Source organism: Apodemus sylvaticus, chromosome 9 (assembly GCF_947179515.1).
Source record: "Apodemus sylvaticus chromosome 9, mApoSyl1.1, whole genome shotgun sequence".
Classification (NCBI taxonomy): domain Eukaryota; kingdom Metazoa; phylum Chordata; class Mammalia; order Rodentia; family Muridae; genus Apodemus; species Apodemus sylvaticus.
The window spans coordinates 39124800-39145537 of NC_067480.1; the positions used below are offsets into that span (position 1 = coordinate 39124800).

The 20738-nt window shown below is 52.5% G+C and overlaps 1 protein-coding gene across 8 annotated transcripts in view; it reads left to right on the forward strand.

The window, feature by feature from the left end:
• Window positions 1–20738, forward strand: part of Tns1 (tensin 1) — a 195033-nt gene that overhangs the window by 102061 nt on the left and 72234 nt on the right. For 6 of the 8 annotated variants that reach the window (XM_052193078.1, XM_052193076.1, XM_052193077.1 and 3 more), the window contains 12 exons: window positions 561–602; window positions 1768–1818; window positions 7481–7584; window positions 9354–9534; window positions 11325–11375; window positions 12324–12446; window positions 12798–12862; window positions 14148–14231; window positions 17947–18059; window positions 18365–18425; window positions 18592–18667; window positions 19227–19356. In XM_052193078.1, the coding sequence (XP_052049038.1) occupies window positions 561–602; window positions 1768–1818; window positions 7481–7584; window positions 9354–9534; window positions 11325–11375; window positions 12324–12446; window positions 12798–12862; window positions 14148–14231; window positions 17947–18059; window positions 18365–18425; window positions 18592–18667; window positions 19227–19356 (1081 nt within the window). Of the gene's footprint in view, window positions 1–560; window positions 603–1767; window positions 1819–2520; window positions 2634–6135; window positions 6334–7480; window positions 7585–9353; window positions 9535–11324; window positions 11376–12323; window positions 12447–12797; window positions 12863–14147; window positions 14232–17946; window positions 18060–18364; window positions 18426–18591; window positions 18668–19226; window positions 19357–20738 lie in introns of those variants that run through there. The other 2 variants (XM_052193083.1, XM_052193084.1) reach the window with 2 other exon arrangements.

Here is a 20738-nt window from a genome sequence, read left to right on the forward strand (position 1 = left end):
GCTTCCTGGAGGAGGAGCCTAGCAAGGAGGAGGAGAAGGCGTGGTGTGCAGTGAGCACGGGAGTGCTTTGTGTGTTTGCATGCACATAAGTGCGTGTGTGTGTGTGCGCGTGCGCTCGTGTGCGTGCGCTCGTGTGTGTGTGTGTGTGTGTGTGTGTGTGTGTGTGTGTGTACCATAGGTATCAAGGACGAGGCCAGCAAGTCACTGGAGAGCGGAACTTGTGTTTTCTGGGCCTAACAGGCCTTGGTGTTCCCTGCCTCTGTGGATTGGATTCTTGCCTTAGATAGACACAGTGGAGATGGATGCCCTGGGAAGATGGAGCAAGAGTGTTTTGTCCTGTTGTTCCCATTGATCAGGGTCTGAGGCTGGATGGGCACCCAGTGTGGTCAGGTGGAACTGGAAGGCTCCACTGCTAATAAGATACTGTTTCATTTTGCAGATGCTGCTTCCCCAGCTTGGGACCAGCCAAGTGAGGTCCTGGAGCTTGGGGCTGTGCCCTTCTTACCACTCTGACTGCCAGCATCTCTGTAAAACTCATAGTATTTTCTCTTTGTCCCTAGCCCATCACCGCGGAGAGCGTACCCAAGAATGTAGTAGATGTGGTGAGTGACACCCCAGGCAGACTGAAGAGGCCGGTGCTGGGGGCAGGTTTTGGGGAGGTGGGCTCGGGGCTGGGAGAGGGTTTGGACCTGGAGGAAGGGTACTGATGACCTTGGAGCCTATGTCCAGCCATGGGATGTAGGGCAAGGCTGACAGAGAGGGAGAGGGCGAGGCTCTGAAGGGGACCAGTGAATAAATTAGTAAGAAATACGCTCAATGGCTCTGGCTTGTAAACCTAGCATCCAGGAAGCTGAGGCAGGAGAATTACCCTCAGGATGTGTACTGAGACTACTTAAATAAAAAAAAAATCCAAAAAACAAAATAGGAGGAGGCCTGGGGTAAGCCTCAGTCATAGGAGTGACTGCGTAAGCATGGGCCTGTGAGCCCCGTCCCCAGAAACCCCCTGGGAAAAGCAGCCCAGTGTGGTGGTACATGCTTGTAACTGTAGTCCTGGGGAGGTGGCGACAGGTGGACCTTTGGGTCTTGCCGGCTAGCCTCATCTGTTCGACAAGTCCCAGGTTAGTGAGAGACTGTCTCAGATGCCAAACTTGCTTGAGAGGGTAGGAAGGGGCAGATTTATGCTTTAGGGATGCAGATTTATGAAAGTGCCCCACGTGCATGTACATTTGCGCGCGCGCGCGCGCACACACACACACACACACACACACACACACACACACACACACACACGGTAAAGGAGAAGCAGAATATGAGAAAGCCGGGCCAACTTCCCATCAATCTTTTGGGCTACAGAGGCAGAGAGTTTTCTCCAGGCTGGAAGAAGAAGATGAGAATTGGGGTAGGGGGCATTCTATGGTGGGGAAACTGAGGCCGGAAGAGGCGTCTAATGGGAAAGGCCATCTTGAAACCATGAGCTAGAGGCAAAGGCTCTCCCTGTGAGACTTAAGTGAGGGAGAGCCTGTCTGGTCCTCAGCTTCTCGTCTTCAAAATGCCTAAGTGTCTCCCAGGGGTGGGCCCAAAGGAGAGGGTTCATGTCTCTCTGATGGACTCTTGAGTAGACAAAGAGGCATTCAAGTAATACAGGCACCCCCCACACCCGCAAACCTTCTGCTACTCTTTTGCCTTCTGTCCTGACCCCAGCAGGTAGGAATTCTGGAATCTTCTACAGTTCTCTCCTCTCTCTGACATTCTCTCCTCTGCCTACAGGGGGAAGGAGACTGCAGGGGTGGAAGTGCTCCGAAAAACCTGGAGGACAGCGTGAGTATGAGGGGGGTAGGGGCCTAGGGAGAATGAGAAGGGGATGCCCTCACACCTGCCTTGTGGATATGCCTCCCAGAGTGCTGGGAAAGGGGAAGGCTCCCAAAGTTACTTGCTAGGCTCCTACTCTGATCTTCCTCACTATGCCGTGATAGTACTGGATGAGGAGGAGCAGAAGGGCAGATCCAGAGCCAGGCCTGGTGGAGGGCAGACTCCAAAAGGCTGCAGGTGCTGAGGTGAAGGGGCCCTGAGCTCTTCGGATGACCCTAGATCCTGGAGACATTGTCTCTGGAAATGGTGACTGCTGTGTGGCCTTTTCTGCTTCTGACTCAGGACTCTGGAAAAAGGGTTATCTGGTCCTGGCTCATTTTGTCTTCACTTTTACAAGGAAAGTCAAAGGACAAGTTTCTTAATCGGAAGGAACTCAGGCCAGGGGGCAGGAGCCCCTGATCTCTTTTGGGGGGCTGGCTTGTCTTCACACGCCCTGGTAGGCCCCACAGACGCTTCACCCTCCTCAGGTCTATTCGCCTGTGCCCCTTGCTGGCCCCTCCGGCCACTCCAGGCCTGGAGAGGAACAGGGAGTGGTTTTGGCGGTTGGCACAGGGGGAGCTGTTGATGGCACGAGGCCCTATCATCTGACAGCTGCCTGGCCTCTGGTAGGGAGGGCCCCGCAGGGAGGGGCTGAGCTGTAGCAGCTCCCGAGGGTGACCCACCGACACTGCTGTACCACCCTGGGCCGCTATAGGCCCAGCAATAAGGAGTGGAGCTGTCTAGGGGCCTCAAGGACTCCTCGGTGTGCGGAAGGCGCTGTGGAGGTATGTGAGGATTCCTGTTCACTGGCCCTCAAGGTTCATGATGCTTTTGAGACTTTAGTTTTGTGTGTGTTATGGCAAAGGATAAATTAACTTGAGGCACACCGGGCTGTGGTGGGTGCTCAGTAGATATTAGCATGCCTGCCTGCCACTATTTCTTTTAGGAGCTAGGCTGGGAGGTTGTACGGCTTCATGATAAGGTTTGTGGCAGATGCCATGGCTTTCATGAGGAAACAGAAGCATGGGATGCATGACATCCAGGCCTCTTCACCCTCGCCCTGGGGATAAAGTGGTAGCGTCTGAATCATTACTTTTAGTTGATGTTCTGGGTGCGTTTAAATTATGTTCTAGGACTTCTGACCCCTGCATCCCTAGTCTGGGCCATATGGAGTCCATAAACTAGAGCCAATCCAGAAGGAGTAAGGTTAGACATCCAGTAGAGCTATTGACCCTAAGGACATGTTTGACCTTGGTCTTTTGGAAGAAAGAGGTAGCCGCTTAGCCGTGGTTGATGGCATCTTGTTTTAGGTTTTAGGAAAAGTAACTTGGTGTGGAATCAGGGAGTCTGCAGGTGGTCATGTGTCAGTGGTGCCTTGTCTGGAGGGAGGAGGGAGGAGGGAGGAGGGAGGAGGGAGGAGGGAGGAGGGAGGAGGGAGGAGAAGATGTTTCACTAAAGGTGTATAAGGAGAAGAGAAGATTCCAGAAAGGCCTACTGCTACAGAGGACTGGAAACCCCGCTGTCAGGCTTCCAGACATCTGTTGTAGGTTGAGTGACCCAGGGCTGCAGGGATGATCCCCTGGCTGCCTGGGCTCTGCTGCGTTCTGAGCAGGGGAAAGAGAGCGGCCTCTCAGGGTACTAGCCTGTTTGTGAGGTGTTTCCTGCTTGGCCTCTCCAGGCGCTTTCCTCCAGCGGAGCCGGTGTTCAGTGGAGGCTGCAGAGGCGAGAGCTGTGTCGCACTTTGTTTTGGAAAAATCCAAGTGGTGGGCAGGAAGGGGGAGGGGGAGGAAGGGGGTGTGGCCGCAGGGCCTGTGTGGAGGCCCTCAGTTCTAGGAGATGCAGGAATGAAGGGCTGGCCTCTGGCTGCCCTACTCGACCCTGGTATTCACTGGCAGACCCACCTTTCAGCTGGGGCTCTGGGGACCTAGGTTCAGGAAACAGTTTTGTTTTTTTGTTTTTTTTTTTAACCTCTTTCCAAAGGTGTTTTGTTTGCTCATGGACCTGAAAGGAAGGCAGGATTCCTCCCAGCCTCTAGCTGCAAACAAGGCCCACTGGAGACCTGAGGTTCACAAAGCTCTTGCTGCTATGGGGAACAGAAGGTGGCAAAGAGGAGCCCAGGCTGCTGACCTGAGCTACTCAGGAATGTCTAAATTATGGTCAGCTCGCGCCTGCAGGGAGAACCAAGGGAAAAGGAGTTGGTGCCCGCAGCAGGAAGGCTGCGTGTTAGATATAAGGGGGACCATGCTGACACTTAGGAAAGACGCTGTTTGGGGAGGGTTGTGGAATGCTCTTTCCTGGAGCCTTTCCTGCAAAGGAGAGACATGTTTGGGAGATTAGAATAAGGGAGACTTCTGTTTGGTGCTCAAGGAGCTGGATCAAAAGTTCTATTATTGGTCTGTCTTGGGAGGAGTTAGTAGGAAGTTAAGAGTTTTGAGATTCCCTAGAGGGGAAAAGAATGGGATTACAGGCAGGCAAAGAATTTATTTTTCTTTTAAAAATAAACCTTCCTCAGGGACTCCAAGTGGGGCTGGTAAGAGATTTCTGAGCCCTGTGTTGTACCCATTTTACTGATGGACTTGTGAGACTACGCTGCTGTGGATTGACTGTGACCGTCACCATCCAGAATGAGGGTGATTGACAGTTACCCTCACCATCCAGAATGAGGGTGATTGACAGTTACCTTCACCATCCAGAATGAGGGTGATTGACAGTTACCTTCACCATCCAGAATGAGGGTGATTGACGGTTACCCTCACCATCCAGAATGAGGGTGATTGACGGTTACCCTCACCATCCAGAATAAGGGTGATTGACGGTTACCCTCACCATCCAGAATGAGGGTTATTGACGGTTACCTTCACCATCCAGAATGAGGGTGATTGACAGTTACCCTCACCATCCAGAATGAGGGTGATTGACAGTTACCTTCACCATCCAGAATGAGGGTGATTGACAGTTACCTTCACCATCCAGAATGAGGGTGATTGACAGTTACCTTCACCATCCAGAATGAGGGTGATTGACCGTTACCCTCACCATCCAGAATGAGGGTGATTGACAGTTTCCTTCACCATCCAGAATGAGGGTGATTGACAGTTACCTTCACCATCCAGAGTGAGGGTGATTGACGGTTATCTTCACCATCCAGAATAAGGGTGATTGACGGTTATCTTCACCGTACAGAATGAGGGTGAGGCTTGGGCCTCTCTTCTTCTGTTCCCAGGTGCCCAGAGCACAGTTAAACAGTGAATGAATAACCAGTGAGGGGATGTTTGCCATGAGGAGGGGCACAGAGCTGACTCCAGGACTCAGTTTACCCTGCTGTCTCATAGGGAGTCAACAGGAGGGGTATGCTTGTTCCTGGCTGCCCCTTTACTGATCTCCTGAGCTCATGACCAGTCCACAGTCCCCGTGCAAGCTTGCTTTCTGCTGGCGGGAATCATGTGTCCCCAAACCTTGCGGAAAACAGGAAGCTCTGTTGGTACGAGAGCAGTCCAGCCCTGTGATTCATCAGGGGGTGACAGTCCAACTGTTGGTCCCTATCCCCTGCCCAGGGAGGTTTCCCTTGTGCATCTCTGTTCCAGCCACCCCGCTGTAAAGAGTGTTTGGACTTTTCTTATCACACCTCTGGAGGCGGCAGGGCCAGACTCTGTTTGGGCCAAGTATTTATCGTCCAGTCGGGAGTGAGGAATGTGGAGTGTCATAACCTTGGCGAGAGGGTGGTGGGGAACTGCACCGAAAACCTGGTCTCTGGGTCTTGTGCATCCCTTGCCCCGTGCCTTCAGAGGCCCCCAGCTCTGCTTGGCTCTCTAGTTCTTCACCAGCCCTGACTCAATTGGCCTGTTGTCTTCCTCCCACTCCATGCGTGTGCCTGGTCCTGATCTTGGCAGCACCATAAGCTTTGGCTAAGTTGTAGCTTCCAGTTGTTTGAAGCAGCTGTGGTGGCTTCCTTCAAGAGTGGCTGTGGATCTGTAGCAGATGAAACCCCAGGGGCTATTTATAGCAGGGTGGCCCTGGGGCTTGGAGCCAGGCCCAGGGCCTGAGGAGAGTCAGGGCCTCCTCATCAGAGACCATTGCAATGGGACAGATGAAGTGTTGGCTTTCTGTGTGCTTTGGGGTGGGGAGTTTTGGAACAGCCTGGTTTAGGGTTTTGAAAACCAAACACCCCTGGTCCCCGCCTCCCCTGCCCTAGCCTGACTCATGCAACCCTGAGTCCTAGGGCCAGAAATGCTGAGAGGCTGAGAATCATCCCTCTGGACAGCGCTGTTTAGCTCCTCCTTGCACTGTGGGTTCTGCTGAGCTCTGAGCAGCCCCACAGTGGCAGGGTGGACAGCCCTCCTGCAGTCAGGGGCCCTGACTCTCTACTCCATGAGAAGCTGGACCTCAGGGCCCAGCACTTTGCATGTTGGGTGCAATACCCTCTGTGGCCAAGTCCAGGTCAGAATTTGAGTCCTGCCGCATCAACAACCTCCTAGCGATTCAGGGGTGAGTCACCACTGTCTTATGTCTCTGTCCTTTACAGACTTTAGTCTTGCAGCCTCCAAGGGAAGGCTGCTATTTGGTGGCCAGGAAAGGTGGCTCGGTGGAGCCCAGAACTCGGGTAACCAATTCTGCGTGCATTAGAGTGGATGGTGGCAGCTGAGGGAGAGCAAAGCAGGCCTTTTTTTTCCCCCACAAGGGTGGACGGTTGTTCCTTCCCTTCCAGGAATTTCTCTTTCAGTTCTTCTTAGTGAGAGAGTGACAGTTAAAGTGACAGCTGCCACTGATCAAGTGCCTGGCCCTGAGTGAGGAGGAGGCTCATCTGCATTTTTTTGTGTGTGCCCATACAAGCTATCGAGGGCTGCCCTGTCTCACTGTGACATGCTGGTGACGTTTTACCAGGTTCAGAGGGCTAAGTGTCCCCTTGGCTTCCCAGCAGGATGCTGGAGCCTAGAGCTGAAATCTTAATGCCATTCTGTTGCTCTGCAAAGTTTGGGCCACCAATGTGTGTGTGTGTGTGTGTCTGTCTGTCTGTCTGTCTGTTTGTGTGCTTAATTTTATATCATCAACATCCTGGACATGGGGCAGGTAAGCCAGAATAACGAGCACAGATCCTTAGAAATATAGGTCCCTGGATGCCCTTTATAAATTACACACCTGCTGCTCTGACTCAAAGTTTGCCATCGGTCCAGTGACTCAGTGTTGTGCCTTTGGCGGAGGGGGAGTGAGGGACAGCAGTGACAGAGGACACAGGTTCAGGGCTGGCCCGAGCGTAGATACCCTTAGCTTTCCCAGAGCATAGGCGCTTGCTGTCTGTGATCTCTAGTTGAGGTTACTGTCATGATGCCTGGTGAGTTAGGGCAAGGTGGGTTTCTGCGAATCCAGCCACTGTTGTAAGCGTGTCTCCAGAGCAGGGGGGCCACTCGGATATGTCTCTGTATCAGAGATTGCCTCTTTCCATCTCTCTGGGTGTTTCCCACTGCAGGTAATTTTGGCCTTTGGGTTTTTGTGGCCGGGTATTGGGGTGACAGGGTGGTAGGGACGGAGTGTTGGTCACGGAGGATCTGTGTGTGGCTGTGACCTAGCTTCCTCTCTGCTCCTCCCTTCCTGTGCTCCCGTCTCTTGTAATACCGGTGCGTTTTCTCTTTTTCAGAGCTCCATGAGAGTTTCCCCAAGCATACAGCCGCAGCCGCAGCCACAGCCGCAGCCACAGCCGCAGCCACAGCCACAGCCGCAGCCACAGCCACAGCCTATCAGGTACACTTGGCACATAGGCAAGGGATGGGTGATGGACATGCTCAGGTCCCATCCTGCACCCTGAGACTGATACTGTACAGCCCCAGTGAGAGGCCTGGAGTTGGTGGCCCCTGGCCTTCATCATCGTGAGATCCAAACCAGACCTTGAGGTGGACTCTATATTTTCCCACGTTAGCTCATTAGTCCTTGTAATGGCGCTGAAGGTCTGTGTATTGGCATATGAGTTGCTGAGTGTCTGCACAGACCTGTTCAAGGTCATCTGCTGCCCAGACGTGGCCCTCGGGGGGCCACTATCAAGGCTCATGCTGGGTCTGGCTCTTTGAGGATGAAGTCTAATGGTGGGAGGTCTTTGTAGAGTGATCCTTCTCCACACAGGAAAAGAACACTCAGGTCTCCAGACTTTGCCCACACTCTACCTTCTTCTTCCTTACCTTTACTCTGAGCTTCACAAAATGCGGAAGGATGCCAGTCATGCTTCCTGCCTACAGCTCCTATAGCTCAAGGTTGTTTTAAACACCACCCCCCCAACCCCATCCCTTCCACAGCTTGATACACCTAGAGCTGTGATGCTAGTCTTGTCCAGATGGTGGCACTGTTGTGCTTTTGTAGCTTTCTTGGAAGTCATCCTGACAGTGGAGCTGGTTGGTCACCACCCCAAGAAGGCCATCAGGACTCATGCCTGTCTTGGCCCCTCTCCCTCCCCTGACTCTCACAGGGAAAGGCTAAAAAGGAATGGGCTGGGTTTATGAGTCTTTCTGAGGGGGGAGGGTGCAGGACCAAGGACTATAGAGAGCAGAGGTTACTCAGGCTAGTTTGTATCAGTGTTTGGAGTAAATGTGCAAGGCCGCTTTTACCCCTGGGTAGACCAGTAGTCAGAGCTGTAGCCCCGCTGATGCCGAGATACAAGAGGGAGAGGAGTGATTAGAATTCAAGTCCAACTCTTAACTGGGCAGCTGCTTCTCTCATTTCATCAGAGAAGGTTGTCCTTCTCTCTACACCCATCCAGACATCTAGGACCATGTCAACTGTGGTGGAATCTAGATATTTCTAGGCTCCTTGATGTCCCAGGGCTTTTTGTCCCCACCACCAGAGGATTGGCTACTTTTAACCTGCTCCAGCCTCAACCGCATACTACTATAGTACAGCGGAGGTTAGCGAAATGAGAGGTGTTGCCCAGTCCTCATGGGAGGAGTACAAGGATGAGGAGGGAGGAGGATGGGGAGGAGGAGGATGGGGAGGAGGGGATGGGGAAGAGCTGTTCCAGCAGACTCCTCCCTGGTAGAAAAGCAGATATGTAAAGCCGTGAGTTCTTTGCTTCCTTCACTGCATGTCCAGGGAAGCGACAGCTGCTAGCCTGGGTGCTCCCCAGTGCTCCTTGCCTTTGCCACCACTGCCGCAAACTTCCAACACTCTCTCTCTTCTCTGGCCTTTAGGACTGAGGGAGACCTGGGCCAAGAATGATCTCTGCTGGGAGAGCTGGGGACAGAGTGCAGGGTTCAGCCTGCCTTAGGGAGGCTGGAATGTGCCTGGGCTCTGGCTCCGTTCCAGCCCATGTGAGCGTAGCACCTGAGCCTCCCCCTTCCCCAGGGAGGCCTCCGTCTTGTCTTCTCAGTTTGAGTGCATGGAGGTGGCCAGGGCTCTGCCCCAGACTCCCTGGGGAGCACCATCTTTCCCTGTCAGGATCCTTTTAGAAACTCCTGCCTGACTAACTGGGCATTAGAGACGGGGTTGGACTCCTGGGTTCTGACCTGGACCCATCCTCTGCTCAGTCTCTCTAGAAACATGAGTGTGAGCCCAGGCATGGAAGACAGCTGTGAGCTGGACCTGGTGTACGTCACCGAGCGCATCATCGCCGTGTCCTTCCCTAGCACAGCTAATGAGGAGAACTTCCGCAGCAACCTCCGTGAAGTGGCTCAGATGCTGAAATCCAAGCATGGAGGCAACTACCTGGTGGGTGGGCCTTGCCTTTCCTCCTGCTCACTTCCTGTACACCGAGAGCCTCGGCCCACTCCCCATGCTGGCCGGCGCCATTCCCTTCCTTACCCTGGGCGTCCTGCACAGCCCAGGACTTCACTCTACCTCAGAGAGAGTTGATTCTCAGGAGAGCACGTGCAGTCGAGTGTGTAGCATCTGGAGCCAAGTGTGTGTGTGACCTGAGTGTGAAAATTGGTGACCACTTGTGAGTGCATGTGTGTGAATGTGCACGTGGTTGTGAGAACGTGTGAATGTGTCCGTGGACTGACTAGAAGAGAAGAAGGGCTCATACTGCTGAGCCTTCGCCACAAGCCAGGCCCTCCGATAGCCTCTTTACCTTCAGAACAGCCCTGGAGAGAGAGGGCTGAAGTCTGTGTGGGAGCTGTGGAGCTGCTTCTGGTGCATCAGACTTGGCCAAGGGTAGTTTTGGGAACCCTGTGGCTGGCTAAAGTTCCCTGATATTAGGGAGGTGGGTGGCAGAGATTTCCTCTACAGCAGGAAGGTGGCTGACCCTGGAGGGAGGCTCAGGTCCTTGCTCGAGGGAGTCATGTGAGGGCTGGACTGCTGGCCCTGAGTCCCTGGGAGCTGCCTGCCATGTCTAACAGAGCTGACCCAAGGAGCTTGCACAAGGGTGCTGGAACAAACGGGCCACACACTGTTTGGCTTAATATGACAGGAATGTGTTGTGGAGGCTGGGCATCTGGCTGTCAGGGAGGCCATGCTCCCCTGATTCCTGGAGAAAACTGCCTTCCTTCCCTCGCTCTCACTCCTGGCCTCTCCCAAACATTCCCTGGCGTGTGGCCACGTGGCTCTGTTCGCTGCCTCCATCTTGTGGTTATAAGGACATCGGTTGTTCGTCTTACGATCACCCTGCATCCAAGAATGTCTCCTAACAAGATCCCCGACTGCTTCCAAAGGTCCCAGATTCTGTAGTTCTGAGTGGACGTGTGTGTTGAAGGCCTCTGTAGCAGTCCATCCATCATCTATGCCGAGCACTGGGAAGTGCCTGGCTTTAAACACCAGAAAGTCCTGGTTCTTACTCTGCCTCCGTGATAGCTGAATGTATGGTCTTGGTCATTAGTTTTCCCATCTGCAAAATGGGCATTGCTGAGGGAGTGAAGCCAGCTTGCTGTGACATTGTTACTGTCATTTAAGTGTGTTCTTTAATGGTCCTGGGAGTATCCGGAGTCCTCTGGCTTCAGGAATGCAGAGTTCTAGAATGTCTGTGTTCTGCTGCACCCACCTCCATCTTGCCCATTCTAGAGTCTGTCCCCTCTCCTTCAGGTATATGACAGCTACTGTCAAACTTGTGGTTGTGAGATAGAGGCGGGCAATTCTGTACAGCCCTTTAGAGGGTTAAGGAACATGGGAGACAGGGTAGGCTGTGGGATGTGAGTACGTTCCACATCGTAGAAGACCAAGAAGCAGTCTTGTTGAGGGATTCGATCTTAAAGCCAGAGATGGACGCCCACTATCACTCAGCACCAGTGGGCAGGGCTCCATCCCTTCTCATCCCAAGCTCAGGATGTTCACTTGCAAGGCCGAGTATTGGTAGCCTTCACCTTTCCTGAGAACTCACTGCTGATCCTGTTGGCCAACATGTGTTTGTGGTGGAAATTTCCATTCGAGGAGAGAGCGACAGCAGGTATAGGAGTCCAAGAGCTCATGGCTGGCCTGTGATCGGACTCCTGAGAACTGGGGACAAACTCCCTCTCCCAGCGTCTTCCCCCTCACTCTTCCTGGTCTCTCCCTTTGTCTCTTTCTAGCTATTCAACCTCTCTGAGCAGAGACCTGACATCACAAAGCTCCACGCTAAGGTGAGTCTGTGGCTGTTTTGGGAAGACTAGGCCTGACCTAGCCTGGGCTATCGGGAGAGAGAACATGTCCCTTGTTATGTGAGTGTCATGACAGTTCCAAGTTCAAAGGCATCTCAGATCTGCAAAATGGACGGTAGTACCAACGACTGAAATTTCACACAGTGGTTTCTGACCTCATCTGTCCTGGGGAGGGAATACACAGGGTATCTGGGAGTGGGGCTGGGGTTGTGTCTTATCTCTGTGTGCCTGTCCCCAGGGTTTATTTTGCTTGCTAAGTGGGTTTTTAGAGACTTTGCTGGGGACCTTGGCTTCTAGTTTGGATTCCGGTGCCCGTCATTATGAGATGCTAAGCAAGCAGCAGACTGCTCTGAGCCTCAGATCATGTCTCTGAAAGTGGACAGCTGGCTTAGGCATGCTCTGTGGGCCCTGCCAAATAGCAGCTCTTTTCATTTAGTGTTTTGTGAAATTAGAGAGGGCTTGAGGAGGCCTTGAGGGCTGAAGGCCAGTCTGGGAAGCCCCGCTTCTGCACACTTCAGACTTCTCTCAGAGGCCCAGGAATGGGCAGTCTGTATATCCAAAGGGCTGTGAGCATCTGGGGACCCTTTCCTTTCCTCAGACACCCTGTCAGCCTTGAACTGGACTTGGGAGGGGAGCTGAAAGCCTGGGTCCAGGCCCTTCTGGAAACTTTGAGATCACAGTCTTACGTTGTAGACCTTGGCACACCCCTGTGAGGACACTAGCTCTGGGAAAGGGTCATGGCTTGCCTAAGCCCCTACTTTGAGCCTGGGTCCCAGGTCACGGCCTTTACTCTTCAAGCCCTGCCTCTCAGCAGGACTGGTAGACAGGACAGGAGCAGAGGCCTGGCTGCTGGTGGCTGCGCCCACACTGTGCTGGCTGGCTTGATGGTGTTGCTAGGCCTTCCTTTTCTTACTTATGTCGCAATCACAGGTCCTGGAATTTGGCTGGCCTGACCTGCACACACCAGCCCTGGAGAAGATATGCAGTGTCTGTAAGGCCATGGACACCTGGCTCAATGCAGACCCCCACAACGTCGTTGTTCTCCACAACAAGGTAAGAGTAGGGGTGGTCCACCTGTGCACATACCTGTGTGTGTACAACTGCATGGGTGTTCAGATGACGTGACTGTGCTCACCCACCCCTTTGCATTTTCTATTTTAGAACATGATAGCTTCTACCCAAGAGTACAACGCCAACAAATGGGGGCAGAAGCTATCATGACTTATCCTCCTGGCAGTGGAGGGTGCATTGGCTTTTCTGACTCCTGTCTTCCTGCCTTCCTCCCCAGTGTTCCTCTTTTCTCCAGAACAGCACCCTTCTCTCCTACCCTTGGCCCCCAGGCTTCTGGACGGACATTCGACAGCAGAGTCTGTCTGACCAATGATTTCTTTTTGCCTCTTTCAGGGAAACCGAGGCAGGATTGGGGTTGTCATTGCAGCGTATCTGCACTACAGCAACATTTCGGCAAGGTGAGAGGTCAGCTGTCTTTTATCCCAACTTCTGTCTGCTGGACGTTGATGTGGGGACACCCGACTCCCACCTGCATGGTATCTACCTTCTTGAGGCAAAGAGGATCAGGACAGATGAGAGGTGCAGGAGCCTCCAGAGATAGACACAGTGCCCCCAGCTCTGAGGCAGGATGGCAACATCTGGTGACAGGGAGGAGCATCTTCTCCCATATGGAAGACACCCACCCGATAGCTTTGGGCTACTCATTCTCCCTCGGTTGCCTTCTGTTACCGTCAACGATCCAGGAAGGAGTCAGAAAGGGATCTTGCATCAGAATCTGGAAGTTACCTCAAGCCTTCAGGGCTGTCTTTTAGTCTGGGTGTTTGGGATAAATAGCAAGAACCAGCCAGTATGCATATCCCATGCTGTCTCCAATCAGCACAAAGGCCAAGGGCTTGTTCATCTAGCACAGCTACTCAGAGGCTGCTGTGTCCAGGACCATGCAATAATGGTGCTTGGAAGAATGTAGAGGTTACAGCCCAGGCCCTGCCCCGAAGGACTTCAAATACCAATCAAGTCCCTCAGCAGCCTTCATGGTTGTGGCAATGAAAACAGAGAGACCAGAAGTGACTAGGGGCAGTGGGGTGGTGGCTGGGGGAGGGGGGAGGGGGGAGGGGAGGAACCTGAGGTCCTAAAGACCTAAAGGATTTCTGTCAGTCTTAGAGAAGAGCTGTGGAAAAAGGGACTGGTGAATATAGAGTCAGAGAAGGCTTGGGGACAGTCAGGTAACCAAGAGCAATGGCCTTGCTGGCTTTAACGAGGACTTAGCATTTACTCTAAACAGGGTTGAAAGTTATTGGAATGCCAGAATTATCTCTGTATGCCGTGTGGAGGGTCTCAGAAACAAGCCCAGCCTTGTGTCTGCTGAGAGGACACATATGCACCCACGGCTGCCAAACCCTTATGGTGTCACCTCATCCAGTCTCCTTTAGGCCTCGTTTGATGAGGTGGGCAAGGTTTGATGGAAAGGGTTATGCCCCCGGAGCCAATTAGTCCAGAGATAAGTGCCGAGGCCGTCAGGCTGCAGAACCCCTGGCTGTGTCATACAGATTAGACATGCTTGAGCATGTTCTTCCTGAAAGCTTCTCAGTGTAGCATGTTTAGAAGAGGGGCGCTTGTCCTTCTACAGGGACTAGGATTGGCTGAGGGGCTGTGCAAGCCTGGGGGGAGGGGTTCTGAGAGAGGGGACAAGAGGCCCTTGGGTGTAGAAGTGGCTTCTCTGGACCATCTTGTGTCTCCCCACAGTGCTGACCAGGCTCTGGACCGGTTTGCAATGAAGAGATTCTATGAGGACAAGATCTTGCCCATTGGCCAGCCATCCCAGAGGAGGTGGGTGCCTGCAACCAGGCCCAGAGTGTGTACTTCCTATGGTGGACACTGGCTTTGTGCACCTTCAGGGGGTGGACATCTACTTAACTGAGAGTGTACCAAGCATGGGCGTTTAACCTGTAATGGCACAGGTATGGTGGTGCCCACAGGTTGGGGTGTCAGTTGGTTTTGGCGCCTCTAGCAGAAAACATGCTGTTAAGTCATGGCTGTAGGAGGGCAGGTCCCTGTGTAAAGAAGACAGGTGCTGTTCTTGGTGCCCGGGAGGCAGGGTTACTCCAGCGTGTGGATGAGCACACACGCATTGGTGTCCCTAATGCCTGTCCTGGGAGGTCATAGATAGCACTCTAAGGGACACTTTCTCTCAGGAGAATTTGTAATTTTTTGCTAAGGGTCCCATCCTCACGTTCTTACTAGAGTGTCATAATAATTGCCCAGACAGGAAGCAGGACCGGATGGAGTCATTCATTGCCAGAGTTGAGGAACTGTGCTATGGCAGTGGGTACTGGGACATCCAGGCTGCCTGAGCAGAGTCCCTTCCCTTCCCTGAGGGTGCTGTGGTTCTTTTTAGAGCATAGGTATTAAATAAGTGACCCCACCCCTCAAAAAAGCTAGATGGGAAGGGGGTGAGTTGGAAATGGAGAAGGACAGAGGTTGGGGGAGAATACAGAGAGGCAGAAACAGAGGGATAGAAAGAGAGGACAGTGCAGAGGGAGGGAAGACAGGAGAAATGGAATATAGAAGGGGAAAGAGAAAAAGACGAGAAGGGAGGGGAGAAAGAGAAGACCCACACTGGGGAGTGTTCCGGCTTTGAGGGTGACAGGGAGAACTGGCTGTTTTCATGGAGACAGCCTGGAGTCTCTGGTGGAGGAGACTTTGAAGCCCTAACTGGGCCAGTGATGTGTCCAGGGGACCCGAGGTCAGGGCAGAGCCAGGGCCAGGGGCCACAGTGAGTGGTGGCTGAGTTAGGCACAGGGCTGGGAAGCGGGCTGGGTTGTGTCTGGCAATGCTACCTGCTGCCTTGAAGAGATCTGCCCATGAATGACACCTGATTCAATGTTCTTTGACCCAAAGCGGCCCATGGGCGGCATCCAGGGTCAACTGGTCATGGGGAGGCTGCAGTCACGGCAAGCCCAAGTCTAGACTGGAGACCTAGAAAGTAGGAATTGTGGTATGGTTGTGCGTGGTGGGCCTGCTACCTGGCTCAGCCCCATTCTCACACCTAGGACGAGGTACTAAATCTTTCACACAAGGACGTGTGTGGGCCAGCTTCCTATGAACAACTGCATGCTTACAAACAGACAGCTGCTGCAGATGCTAACAGGTGGTTTTGAGGAAAATTCAAACCACGATTGCTAGAGTGATGGGCGGCATGGGGCTGGCTCAGAGTGATGCATGCCAGGGGTGAGGTCTGAGCGGGCAGGGTGAAAGTGGGGGGCCTGACCAAGGGTAGGGGGCCTGGGCAGAGCAGGCAGGAAGGCTGGAGGCTAAAGACCCCCCTCCCCGTGGCTTCTGGACCCCCTAAGAACTTAGCTATAGATTCCAAGGGCCTTTTCTACCTGTTCATATTGAGGATCCCCAACATACACCCATGTCTCCACCTTGCTTATCTGAACAGGAGCTGCAGTCACTCCTGAGGACTATTGCCATTGTAGTTGGAAACCCAAATAAAAGTGCACGAGTCCTCTCCAGGTACCCAGGAGTCCGGCACCTTACAACAGCACATCGTCCCTGACTACTGGCTTCCTAGAAGCCTTTAGTGCAGGTCTGAGACCATGCACCAGCTCCCGGGGGGGCGGGGCGGTCTGTCATGTGCACATGACAGCTTGGTCTCAGTCACCGTTGGTCCTGAAGGTGACAGTCTCCTTATGAGTAGGGATGTAGACCTTCGCTGTGTCTCACTGACGCTTGGAGAAGGCAGGCTGAACAATCGCTGTGACGCTGAGCCGCAGAGGCCAAGCTTCCCCTGAGGAGGAAGAGAAGAGGACCACTCCTCACAGGCCTGCATGCAATGCAGCTGTCGTGTGAAGTTGACTGCGCGTGTTATTCGTGTCTGCCACCAGGTCCCATGGGCCAGTGTGTTTGTTGGGAGCAGGCCACCTTCTCTACACACATAAGAAAGTGCGGCTGTTGACTTCCGGAACATTCCCCGCCACTTTCCCTCTGCTTCCTTGTCAGTGTTGCTTACAGGGAACCCAGCAGTTGGACAGGGAAGAGCAAGGAGTGAAGGGAGGGGCTTTGCCTGTAGGTCACCCACTCATTGTCACCCGCCCTCGGACTCATTGTCCCCAGAACACAGACACATCCTGTTGGCCTGGTCAGGAGATCTGATGGGAACCTGCCATTCCAGGTTTCCGGTTTGAGTAACGGGCCAGAGGGGCTGGACAGGGCCCTGAATAGGAGCTGGCAATGCCCATCAGATTATCTTGCTAGGGGAGGCTGAGGTGGCCCCACCCAGGCTTAGGGCCTGGACCTGGAGGAGGGCCAAGGGGCCAAGAGATGGGGGTGGGGAGAGGTCTTCTGGTGTCATAGTTAGAGTCTTACCCTCCTGTGGGGCTATTGGCTCTTGTAGAGTCCCAGGCTGCATTTGATTGGTTTATCTGGTTCAATCTGGTTCTTTAGTGAATCAGAAAAGAAGGAAATGTCAACCGGTCAGCACCAGAGGACTGATCTGTGGTTCAGAGAGGCCGCCAAGTCTAGACGTCTTTCCTTCTCTCTCCCATCCCCTGGTCTGTGTGATGTTGGTGTGTGTCACGGCGCTTTCTGGACCTGATTTTCTGTCTCTGTGGGAAAGAAGCAAGAAGTCTCAGCCCTTCTGTTCTAGCGGCAAGATTTTTATTAGAAGAACTAGTGGTTTCTAGAGCTGCTTACATAGCTCAGTCTGTTGACTGCTTAGCATGCAGGAGACAGTAGGCACAGTCTCTAGCAACACACACACACACACACACACACACACACACACACACACCATAAATAAAACCCCCAAAGAAATAAAGTAAAAACCCAACCACAAACCAGCTTAGAATTAGGATACTTATTGGAAGTTAATTATCTCAGATCCCATGTAAAGAAGTTAATATACAACATTCCATACATTTAGCAAGAAATAAAATAACCATTGCAGTTATCAAGCGTTTACTGTTTGCTCTCTCATCTATCTATCTACCTACCTACCTATGGCTGTGTGTGTGTGAGACAGACAGACAGACAGACAGACAGAGGAGAATAAAGGTCTATGAGAATAGTCAAAAGCAAAGTTTGCCTCAATAGCTGCTAGGGCTGTTTGGTTGGGCAGCCCGATGCTTGGCCTGGGAATCAGACAGCTAAGAGATGCTCATGTTCACCACCAGGGGGTGCTAGAGACTGCCAAGTGGGATCCAGGCTCAGAAATTTTCAGTTTTGTTTGAATATATTTTTCTTTTTCATATGGCCTGGGTGGGTGCATGTGTATGGGGGTATATGGTAGCCTAGGGTGGTGTTCTTAAAGAAATAGTGAATGGGTAGAGGGGTAGATAAATATGTGGGTGGATGGGTGTATGATGGTCGGGTGGAGGGTGGGTGGGTGGAGGGATGGATGTGTGGATGGATTGGTGGGTGGTGGGTGGATGGATGCATAGTGGGTGAGTGGGTAGATGGCTGGGTGGATAGCTGGCCTGGTGGGTGGACGGCTAGACGGGACGACACAGTCCCTTCCCTGATGACACCTTATCCTGTGCAGATACGTGCACTACTTCAGCGGCCTGCTCTCTGGCTCCATCAAAATGAACAACAAGCCTTTGTTTCTGCATCACGTGATCATGCACGGCATCCCCAACTTTGAGTCTAAAGGAGGTACATGTCCCATCCCTTCCCTCCAGCCTCTGTTTCCTTCTCGGTGGCCTTGGGCGGCAAGCTGTTGTGTCACCTGGGCTGGTGTGGGGCTCTAGGCAGAGTTCAGTGAGCTTGACCTCACGCCTCAGCACGTCAGGCTGACACCTGCTCATGCCTAGAGGCAGAGGACTCTGAGGAGTGGACGTTTGCTTTAGAGGGAAGTTAGACTTTCTTCATTCCTGTTCCCTCCTTTCCCTCCCCTTTGTCCCTCATCCCTCCGATCATTTCTGGCTCTAACCTCACACTCCCCGCCCCTTCTCTGACAGGGTGCCGACCGTTTCTCCGCATCTACCAAGCCATGCAACCTGTGTACACGTCTGGCATTTAGTAAGTAGTCTGGGGAGGAGGACGGAGTGGGGCAGGAGGAAGGGAGAGCTGAGGCTGTTTCCTCAGCAGAGCTCCCTCATCACCTCTCTCTCTCTCTCTCTCTCTCTCTCTCTCTCTCTCTCTCTCTCTCTCTCTCTCTCTCTCTCTCTCTCTCTCTCTCTCTCAGCAACATCCCTGGGGACAGCCAGGCTAGCATCTGTATCACCATTGAACCAGGGCTGCTCTTGAAGGGAGACATCTTGGTGAGTTCCATCCTCCTCCTCCTCCTCAAGTGTCCCTTCTCTTGTCCTGTTCCTGCCCTACCCTGGGGACATGGGACATGCAACTGTTCCCCTGCAAGCTTTGGTTTAGAACTGTGGGTTCCTGTATCCCTCCCAGGCTCACATTGTCACGGTCCAGCTTCTTCCCCTGGAGAGGATATTCTTTTCCTAGCTTCATCTTTTGCTCTGGGACATCTTCAGGGAGCTGCCCCTCAGTGTGAACTGAGACCTTCTAGCTTTAGACTGGTGACAAAGACACTCCCAGTCCTAATCCCGATCCTGCTTGCTGTAGTTTAAGGCTGCATTTCCTTTCTGTATGCCTACCTCTATGCCGAAACATCTGGGAGGGCATTTCCCACACCGCCAGACTGTTCCCCTCCTCTTCTGTTCTAGAACTTTCCCAAAGAGCTCTGAGCTGTTTTTTGGCATTGGTGACCTTTCTCTTGTAGGTTTGGGGTGAGACTTGGGACTCAGCTGGTAAAGCCAGTCAGGAGGCTCCCTGAGACTTGACCTTTCTCCCCTTTGCCCCCTTCCCTTGCAGCTGAAGTGTTATCACAAGAAGTTCCGGAGCCCGGCTCGAGACGTCATCTTCCGAGTGCAGTTCCACACCTGTGCTATCCATGACTTGGGGGTTGTTTTTGGGAAGGAAGATCTGGATGAGGCCTTCAAAGGTGGGATCCCTGATAGGGGGTAGAGGGCACGATGGGGTTCTTGTAGCAGGAGAGGAGCCCAGTTTGAGATGACGTAGCAGATGCAAGGGCCATCTTCTCTGAGCCACGTGGTCTGTCAAGTCTCAGAAATGACAGTGTGCGGAATTGAAGGGGAGAGCGTGACCGGTCAGGACTGAGGTTGGGGTGGCCTAGGAATTCAGGTTGCAAGAGAGACCAAGCTCAGTTCCTTTCTGGTCCCTCTCTGCACCCCAGGACCTCTGAGATATTTTGTGCCTCCCTCCCTTCTCTACTTCTTGCTCCATATTGTCTTCTTTTCCTGTCTGCCTTGCCCTGTGTGACCACTGGGAGTCAGTTTTCTAGCATTCCCAGGTGTCTTAATATTGGGATCAGTATTAAGTGCTGGAATCAAAGTGAAATATGATGTAGTTTCTGCCTTGATAATGCTAAGATGTCTTGTGGGGACAGCTGAGGCAGGAAACAGGGATCCTTCAGAGGGGTGCATGTGCATAGGGATGGTGGCAACAAGGAGGAGGAAATTTGGTTAGGGGAGGCTGGAGTCTTCTACACACTTAAGGCTCTGTTTAAATCATCTTCAGGCCTGGAATACATATACACACATGCACATGTGGATTCATGCTTGCATCCATTTGCACATTCATTCCCTTACTTACCTATTAACACCCCATTCATCCATCCACTTTTCATCATCCACTTGCATATTTGTTCTGTTTTCTACACATTGGTCTGTCTGCCTATTCATCCATCCATCCATCCATCCATCCATCCATCCATCTATCCATCCATCATCCATCCATCTATCTATCCATCTATCCATCATCCATCCATCATCTATCCATCATCCATCCATCCATCCATCCATCATCCATCCATCCATCCATCCATCCATCTATGCATCCATCATCCATCCATCTATCTATCCATTTATCCATCATCCATCCATCATCTATCCATCATCCATCCATCCATCCATCCATCCATCCATCCATCATCCATCCATCCATCCATCTATCCATCCATCTATCTATCCATCTATCCATCATCCATCCATCATCTATCCATCATCCATCTATCCATCCATCATCCATCCACCATCCATCCATCCATCTATCATCCATCCATCCATCCATCATCCATCCATCTATCCATCCATCATCCCATCCATCCATCCATCTATCCATCTATCCATCTATTATCCATCCATCCATCCATCATCTATCCATCATCCATCCATACATACATATATACATACATCATCCACCATCTATCCATCTGCATACTCATCTGCTAATGCATGCATGTATTGTCCACACATACATTCACTATCCACCCATTAGCATACTCACTCACCTAGCCACCCATCC